The 9798-nt window shown below is 34.4% G+C and overlaps 1 protein-coding gene across 3 annotated transcripts in view; it reads left to right on the top strand.

The window, feature by feature from the left end:
* The window catches only part of LOC130820208 (pentatricopeptide repeat-containing protein At4g26680, mitochondrial), a 25570-nt gene extending 18125 nt beyond the window's left edge, over positions 1-7445 (top strand). Inside the window, exons 1-2 of one of the 3 annotated variants that reach the window (XM_057685489.1) lie at positions 3466-3583; positions 4112-6551. In XM_057685489.1, the coding sequence (XP_057541472.1) occupies positions 4244-5743 (1500 nt within the window). In that variant the 5' untranslated portion in view covers positions 3466-3583; positions 4112-4243 and the 3' untranslated portion in view covers positions 5744-6551. Of the gene's footprint in view, positions 1-3465; positions 3584-4111; positions 6552-7058 lie in introns of those variants that run through there. The other 2 variants (XR_009045132.1, XM_057685488.1) reach the window with 2 other exon arrangements.
* The last annotated feature ends 2353 nt before the right edge of the window (positions 7446-9798 follow it).

Genomic DNA, 9798 nt, shown 5'->3' on the forward strand with positions numbered 1-9798 from the left:
ATTTAGGAATTTGTTCTCATAGTATTCTAATGCTTTCATTCTACTTGCTTATACCACTATTATCACTAATTGATAGCATAGCTTACTTTTCGGTGCTCTATAATTCCAATACGATGCATATAATCATGAAATATTGATAATCCTTTGAAACAATGAATACAATTGTTAATTACTGCTTGTACATACCTGTAAGCGTCACTACACGATCAAAAAGTCACAAAAATCACCCAATTAAAGTCCTACCTGCCTCTTATGAAATGTGCACCTATATAGTTAAGAGTAGAACTAATAAGTCCCCTTAACTACTTTTTCATACCAACTAAATACCAAAGTAACCACTATTACCCATTAAACATGTGTTTTCGATTACTCTAGCATGCACACAACTCATTCAATACAAGTCAAAATCATTAATTCAACACAACATAAGTCTTTTCATCAAATTAAAAGTAAAAAGTATATGTGAATCGTTCCTTTTCATAAACTAATTTTGAGTATATCGGTTCGCGTTGCCCAAAAATAACTAATCACATCTAAGCCTTATAATTTCTAATATAACACTAATATAACGATAAGGCAAATCTTAGAGTTATCGAATCGCGATAACATTTGTTACATTTTCCAAGCTAGAAAGAACTATAATCAAAACAACATGACGAGTAATTTTAGCAACCCTCGACGATTAGTTGACATTATGCTCTTGGCTTTACTAAAATAATGCATTTATAACTTCAATGAAGACCTACTAGGAGTACTTGCAATCTATAACAATCAAGTCACAACAATTAGCAACTATTACTCCCAATTAACAACCAAACCATAACCATAGTTAATTATAATCAAAATCATTACTAATTATCACAACAATAATCAACCAAGTCTTAAAACAACTTATAAGATTATTCAATTAATCACCACACCACCAAAGTAGCATACAACACACACACACTACTAGTAATTTCATTGCTAAATCAAACCCTAATTATTTCATGTTCAAAGATAACACCATTTCTATTACCGATAATAAGATTAAGGGATATTATCAATGGTACCCCTGTGTTATTACACTTTATCTTTGGTACCCTCATGTTTTTCGTAATTCCAATGGTACCCCCAAACTATCTTGCTAATTACAAACATGACACTTTTTAAGTTCTTTCCATTAAGGGCCGTTAATTTTATTAAAAAACCAACCATGGTTAGTTTCTTCTTCTTCTTCCCTTTTCTCTCTCTTCTTCCTTCTCTCTTTCTATGGCTACTTCTTCAAGGTTTACTACTTCAAATGCCTTAGGTTTACTACTTCCACAACCCATGCTCAATTACTAGTATTGAAATAATCCCTAATCTAAACTTCTATTATAAATCATCATTCATCAATCAACACCAATAAAACCAACTATTGGAATTTTGTTCGTTGTTACAAAAAGAGAGTAAGCCTACCTCAAACTCGGAAACAGGCGTTTATTGTACAAATTTGTTTGCCATAAAGTTTATTTTGGAAGTTTTTAAAATGTTTATTATTTCATTCACAGCTCGTTTGGTAACCGGTACTAATTGTGGAAATGACAATGAAACGTTAGTGTAATTTTGGTATGAATGTCTTTTGATAAATTTAATGACCATACTTATTTTTCATCAACAAGCTCATTTTCTTCACAAAATTCATTCCAATGCATTACCACTCAAACTTTCGTTACTATGGTAATGACATGATATATATATCATTAAAAATTTACACTATAAATTATTTCCATTACCACCAATTATAACCATTAACCAATAGGACCATCAAAACTTCACAATATATTGTACGCGATTTTTCAAACAGAATGGCATGCACCTGTATCCTATCAAATATGAAAGGGCCGAGTAAAAGTATCTGATGATCCGAATATCCGATAATTCGATTCGATATCTGAACCGTTTTTTAGGATATCTGATCCGAAATTCAAATTCGGATTGGATATTCGATCGATAATCGGACATTGGTTACCATTCGGATATCAATTTTAAACTTTTCGAATATCCGACTATTCGTTCACATGTCGGATATCCGAGGTATGTATCAGATAATTGCAAATATTCGAAAAATATAACATTGATGGATATCCGAATAATAATATTTCATAAAAAAAAATTGTGTTGGACCAAAAGGACGGGATGCCTACATTATGTCATCATCCCATTTCATAATACTCCCTCTTATTCAAACTACTTGTCCCATTTATATTTTCACACTTGTCGATACAACATTATAATTGTTAATATCACTAATAAATTTTATATTAATAATCCTTACATTAAGACGAATAAAAACAAGATTTCATTTGACCATATTTTAACTTATAGATTAAGATTATAATACAAATTAGATAGATTCCCATTTAAAATACGAATACTATAAACATTTACTAATATGATTATATTAATATTATTTTATAATATTAATTCATGTGGAATATAAACTTAATTATTAAATCTTTGTATTTTTTATAAAAATATAATTATCAAAGCGAAGAAATAATTTGTTATACAATTATATTAAAATATATATGTGAAAAAATAGAGAAAAAATACCATCAATCATAAAAATTTGTCAAATTGATTACCGATAAGCTATATTAATGAAATCATTAAATCGAAGTAAGTTAAGAAATATACGTCAATAGTTTTTATTAAATTTTGATTACTGCAATTTTAACATGCTGTAACTACTCTATTTATTATTTAAAAATTATTCTTTTTTGTATGATTCTATCATTGAAAGATTATAGATTTTCACTCAATATATTATATTTTATTTTAATTTGTAGATTTTTGTCACGTATAATTACTTATTAAAAAATTTTAAATGAATAATAAAATATATAAATCGAATATAACATACTAATATAATATAATTTTTGAGCTTGAGACTTAAGATTGTATATATGAAAATAGACTAATTAATATTTTATTTTTGTCTTTTTTGGTTGAATCACTTCAGTTTTGATAATGGTTTCATGAAACAAGTTTTAATTTTCTTTATGATTTGGGGTAAAAAATTACAGGTTTACATAAGGAAATATAGTGTCAATAGATTACATATCTTTATAGCCAATCAACAAATATTACATTTTTTGATATGTTAATTGTTTTGTTAAAAATGAAGTCAAGTATAAAAAATTTTCATGTCAATGATAGAAAATAGGCGAAAAATTTTTTAATAAGAATGTAACAGGTGTTCCAAGTTGTTTTGTCATTAGTATATTTTATATTATATTACATATTTTGATATGTTAATTGTTTCAGTAAATATAAAGTAAAGTATCAAAAATTTTTATGTCAATAATAGAAATCAGATGGAATAATTTTTAATCAGGATGTGATACATGTTCTAAGTTGTTTTGTCATTAATATATTTTATTGATGATGATTATTGATTGATTGAAAGTGATTAGTAAATAGTAACTAAAAAGCAAATGAGAAAAGTAGAATAATATTCGGTTAGGGTTTTGTGTTTTGTTGCTTGACTCGCCTCCCTCAGTCCTCATTCTTCCTGCTTGGTGCCTCCCTGGCTCCCTCCATTTTCAAAGACATTCAGGTAATTTTGCACTTCTTCAATTCGATTAACACCCATTTTAATTAGAGTCATATACTAATGAAAGGGATTCAATTAAGAATCCCCATTTCAATTCGAATCCCCATTTTAATTCGAACTCCATTAATGAAAGTGCTTTTAAATTCAAGCTTTTTTTCATGGCTTCCACTGCCACACTTACTTCATTTTAAAGAGGTAATGTGATTAGGAGTTTAGGACATTTTGCTTAATTATGAAGTGTTAGTATTAGGAGATTTATTTTAGGATTAGGACACTTGCTGCATTTTACGAAGGTCATGTAATTAGGGAAGGGTTGGACTTAGTCATGGATATATGTTAATGTTAAATTCCAATTGTTTTTCCAGAATGTATTTGAAGTTGTAAAATGATGAGTTCTTTTATGTGTTTTATCATTTTTTTTCTTTATTTTGGATTACAATCTTTTATCATTTCTAATTAATGACTTTAGTAATGGATAATTGTTTGAACTGATCCATTATCAAGGAGTTCTCATTCGACTTTGGTTTGCAGATATGGATGATTATAATGTTCATTGAATTTTGCTAATTTGTCCTCCATAATTGTTCAGCACGAGTTTTTATCCCAAACCACTACAATTAAGATACCCCTTTTGATGATTTAGGTTTACTACTTTGCTTTGCAATGAAAATGTCTAGTTTGAGCAATTCTTCACTACTGGGTAGTTCAGCAAAAAATAAGAGAAATTTATTACCCATTCCTCATGGAACAATACCTCAACCTAAAGGTCAAGATCTTGATTTTGTGAATGTGGCATATAGCCATCTCATACATTCTGAGTGGGAAAAATTAGAGGATTTATCAAGTGGGTTGAACCCATTTAGGTTTAAACATGTATTGTTAAAGCTTAAGAAGGATTACGTACTTTCATATGAGTTTTATAAGTGGGTTAATCTCAAAAAACCTAATTTCCATAACCTTGAAACTCATTCCATGATTCTCCATGTTCTGACAAAGCACCGAAAATTTAAGTCTACTCAAGAAATTATGAAGAATATACTGAATTCGCGCTCGATTGAGTTGCATATTAAGTTGTTTGAGGCAATATTATACTCGTATCGATTGTGTGATTCATCCCCTTGTGTTTTTGATGCACTTTTTAAGACTCTTGCCCATATGAAGAAGTTTAGATATGCTACTGATACCTTTTGCCTGATGAAAGATTATGGGTTTTTACCTACGATCGAGTCGTGCAATGCACTTATGAGTTCCTTGCTTAGTTTTAATAGGGTGGATATAGTATTATCTTTTTATAGGGAAATCAAGAAATGTAAAATTTTGCCGAATGTGTATACTATGAACATGGTTATTTCGGCTTATTGTAAGTTAGGAAATTTAGAAAGGGCTTTGGAGGTGTTTCATGATATGACAAGCATGGGAATCTTCCCTACTGTTGCTTCATATAATACACTTATTGGAGGCTATTCTGATAAGGGCTTGATTTCCTCTGCCTTGAAGTTAAAATCCTCCATGGAAAAAAATGGTTTGAAGCGAGATGTTGTTACTTATAACACCCTTATCTATGGATATTGCAAAGAAGGGAAATTGCAGGACGCATACAAGGTCTTTAATGAGATGAAATCAGTCGAGATACCTCCAAATACAATAACATATAATTCTTTGATTAATGGATATAGCCAATTGGGTAATAGTGCGATGGGTTATGAGCTTTATGAAGATATGCTGAAATTCGGTGTAAAGGCGGACATTGTGACATATAATGCTTTGATTTTGGGGTTCTGCAACGAGGGTAAGACCAAGAAAGCCGCCTTTGTGGTTAAAGAACTTGACAAGCAGAATTTAGTCCCTAATTCCTCAACTTATTATGCTCTTATTTTGGGACAATGCATGAGAAAGAACTCAGAACGTGCGTTCGAACTGTATAAAAGTATGATTAGAAGTGGTTGTTATCCAAACAGTAAAACATATGGGATTTTGATCTCTTGCTTCTGTCATAATAAGGATTTTGATGTAGCAATTGGGGTGTTGAGGGAAATGCTAGGAAGAAGTGTGGTTCCTGATTCTGCAGTCGTTTCGGAGTTGTGCAATGGCCTTTTCCTAAATGGAAATGCTGACTTAGCTGTAAAGCTGCGCGATGAGGTAGATGCTACATTTCGTGGCTGAGAGTTCTGGAGTTGCCACTGAATGTCTTTGCCTTATGATATAGTTCCCTCTTTCCAGGTTCGTCTCAATTGGGAGGATGACATTGCAATAATGAAAAATATATACTTTGAAATGTCTTTTTGCTCGTATACGCAGTTTAGAAAACCAAAAGTGTTTGTGGCTTAATGGGATAGAGCATCTGTATGTGGAACAGAAGGTTTGGGGTTCAACCCTTACTGGGCGCAGGTATTAGTTGGGGGTTCTTGACTGCTCGCATCTCTCTTTACTCTCTCCTTAAAGGAACGGGTATGATTTATTCGCATCTTTCAGGAAAAAAAAAATCCACCTGAACCCTGCCTTGTGCTGGATACTGGAAGGATCCTTTACCTTTACGCATTTTAGATAGGAGCTTAGGATTACACGTATGACTTTTTACATGTTTAACAGGTATCATCATTTGGACTTTTTTTCATCGCGGTCTTGTAGAAGAAGCTGCCCGAAAATCAATGTTGATCCTTTTCTCATGTTTTGGATAAATTTTCTGTCAGCAAGAAAGCACTTTTTTAAATTACCATATTAATGAAATGTATATATTTTTCATGGCTGTGTTTTTACAAAGTAAAACATTTCAAATATACTCTTTCTTTAGCAGTATTTCCCCAATTTTCAGGGCCAGAATGTATGATCCAGTAATGAAGGATTTTTTTTTGTTCTTATTCTTATTACTCCAATGGTTATAGTGCTACTTAAATTATCAATATCTATATATATTTATTGGCCAAAGGGATATTTATCAGCGTAGAATTAAATAGAAAATTAAAAAAAAAAAGTAGATTATTTAACTACTTTATTCAAAAAACAAGCTTTGTTTAAACTTTATTCCTAAAATAAGCGTCCTTGCCTCCAAACCTAGGCTTGGTATATACTCGCACTTACTAACAGCGAATTAAAAGAAATGGTCAAAAATTTAGTCAAGAGATATGTCGCTATTAATAACAACGACCTAATGTTTGACTGGTCAAACATAATGTCGCTGTTACTAACAGCGACACATCCCTTGACTAGGTTTGACTTTTGTTGATCTTTTTGTATGATTTAAATTAACCGTTGTAAACTTGAAAAATAGTCGTTATAAAATTGAAAATAGCCGTTATTATGTTCTATAAATAACTCCATCATCTATCTACTTTATTGTATCCAAACTCCATCATTCTTGTTCTAGTTAATCGATTTTGAAGGTAACATAAAGTATTATGTTAGTATTATTCTCAATTTAAAAATGTTAATATTAGTTTTGAATGTTTACTTATGTTACTAAATCATATGTGTTCCGTAGATGTTACAGGAGCATTCTATTGAAGAGCTCTGTGATTGTGGTTATGAAGTTGAGATTTACAGATTGGAGCGACGTCGATGCTGGCCGTGATTTTGTTGCTTGTCCTTTCTACTTGGATGAAGGATTCGGATGCACGTACTTTAAATGGGTTACTGCGAAGGGTGCCAAATCGTTTGAAAAAGAAAAACAAGAGCTTAAAGATGAGGTATTGAATCTCAAGAGACAAATAGATGATATGGAACATAGGAAAGAAGAAATTGAAAGAATTATAAGAAAGTTGAAGAAGCAATATTAGTTGACGGCTGTGGTTTAACTTAATGAATGTACTATGTAATTTGATATGGATTCGTTGAACATGAATGAAATTGTGTTGAATTTTTGAGAGCATTTTCCCTATTTGAATATGATTGTCTGTTTGTTTTTGATTAAATTCATACTGCATTCTTGGCGGAATGATTCATCGCCGAAAACTCTGAGTACTTAACATCATTTCATTCATAATAAACGAGTGATAATACGATAAAAATATATACATCTACATATATATTACAAATTATACACAAAAGTCCAAATGTATATTGAATATGTACAAATGTTCAATATATACAAAATGTCACTAATGTTCAATATATACAAACAGTATACTACTGCTAATCCTGCTCCTGTACCCTGTCTAACTGTGACGGTTTACGACGCCTTCTACGATAGTAAGAGGTCGTCGCATGACGCTCGGGTAGGGGAGGTGATTGATACTGTGATGATCCAGCACCCTGTGAGGACCCGGCACCATAGTCGAGGCACGTTAAGTCTACCTCCTCAAGATGAACATCGGCATGATGAGGAGATAACCCCTGCTCGTCCATAGTGGTGTCGGGCACAGCGACTTCTGGAATGAAGTGCTTAAACTGTGTCCCTAAGAGTATGCCTTAGGCAATCTCCCGTACAAACTCCTCTTGGGTGGAGCTGATGACAGATGCAATGCCCTGTGCATGCATTAAGACTGAAGTATTAATGAAATGTATAACATGTAAGTTCTATGGATAATAATCGACGTTGAAGAATACTTACAAAGTGTGTCATCGTCGGTGCTGCGAGAGCGTACTAGGCTGACGCGATGATACCTCGTGGTGTCATCCATCGACGAGTGATGGAGAGGAACCACGTCATGTAATCCACCGAAGTAGGTGCGCCTAAAGCTTCGATCGACGCACCATGGGCCAGCAGCTCCAGCCTGTGATCCCAACGAGCTATATGGCGCCAGTTGATCTCCAACTAGTTCTTGGGCTCCCGACCCTTGCGTGAGCTGTGATGGAGATCCGCCACTGTGTCACAAGGCGGTAGGATGCCCTGTACCATCCCAAATTGGCGCAATACGCGCTCAGGGAGATGCACTTCGACTAAGTCGAAGCATATCAAAGGTACAAAGGCTCTCCACACCCTTGACAAGATCCCTTAGTGCTGAGGCAATGCAGCGTATGCCTCAGCGGGGTAAGGGTCCCATCGAAACTACACATGAAATTGTAATTAATAAATTACGCAATATGAAGTTACAAGACAAGTTGTAGTGAAATTTTTACCTGGTCAGCTCGAAGTAGATCGAGTTGATCGCGGTAGAACCCCATGCCTGATCCTGTGTGGGTCCTTGTACGTCTATCAAAAGACCACCGCGATCCATACAACACAAGTGGGGGTGGAAGAATTGGTGGCGCAAATGCACCACGTCCCACAATCCTCATCGGTTGCCCAATGAGAATGTGCTCCCATGCCCAAAGCTATGAATTACAGATATAAGTAAGTAAACGACTCTCAAAAACAAATTAAGAGAAAAACGTTAACATGTAAAGTTAGTATTACTTGGAGAATAATTAGGGGCCCAGCGATCTCCTTCACGTTCTTCCGTGAAGCTTCACACAGTCTTCTGTACAGATAAGCTAGGGCTGTGGAACCCCAGCTGTAACCGGAGATGACCTCCCATGGCGCATGAAGCAACGTTAAGTACAAAAGCTGTACCCTGTTGCTAGTCTTGTCGGAGAACAAGACAGCACCAATCCGATATATATCTCTCAACGGTAGCCTCATCAGCACCTTCAGGGAGGTGCGAGAAGTTCTGCGCAAGCCATGTTACGCGCAACGCACTCCCTTTGGCTACCTCTGCGGGAGGTCGGACTCCTAATAATCTATGGACTTTATCTTAAAACTTTTGAGTTGGAGTCTAATGGTGCAGACGGCATGTCCCTCGATGGGAAGCCGTGTAAGCACAGCTACGTCAAGTAAAGTGACAGTAACCTCACCTAAAGGTAGGTGGAAGGTATGTGTCTCTTGGGACCACCGCTCGACTAAAGATGTGACTAGCGCCCGATCGACTCTCCCATAAGCGATGAGGTGGAAGTCGTAAAACCTCACTCGCTGAAGGTAGGGGATGATCCGTGCGTCAATGGCACACGGAGCAGAGTCAGGATGCCTGGTGTATATGGTCTCCACGTTGGACACCTAAACGCAAAGATTATATTAGCATAAAGTTAAAGTATAAAGGCATGTACATTCAAAATACTAAGTTCACTAACCTGGAAATCCTATAGTACACTGCTCCTGTGATCCGCCTGCATCGTCAATACATTAGGGTCTCAAGGGCCTGGAGTTGCTGGATCTGTCTCTACTGCAATTCAACAATAACTAAGTTGTAGTTATGATTATACGTAAAAAGACTTAAGAAATATTCAAATTGTGTACTTATGTTATT

This window comes from Amaranthus tricolor, chromosome 8, assembly GCF_026212465.1.
Source record: "Amaranthus tricolor cultivar Red isolate AtriRed21 chromosome 8, ASM2621246v1, whole genome shotgun sequence".
Taxonomy (NCBI): Eukaryota; Viridiplantae; Streptophyta; class Magnoliopsida; order Caryophyllales; family Amaranthaceae; genus Amaranthus; species Amaranthus tricolor.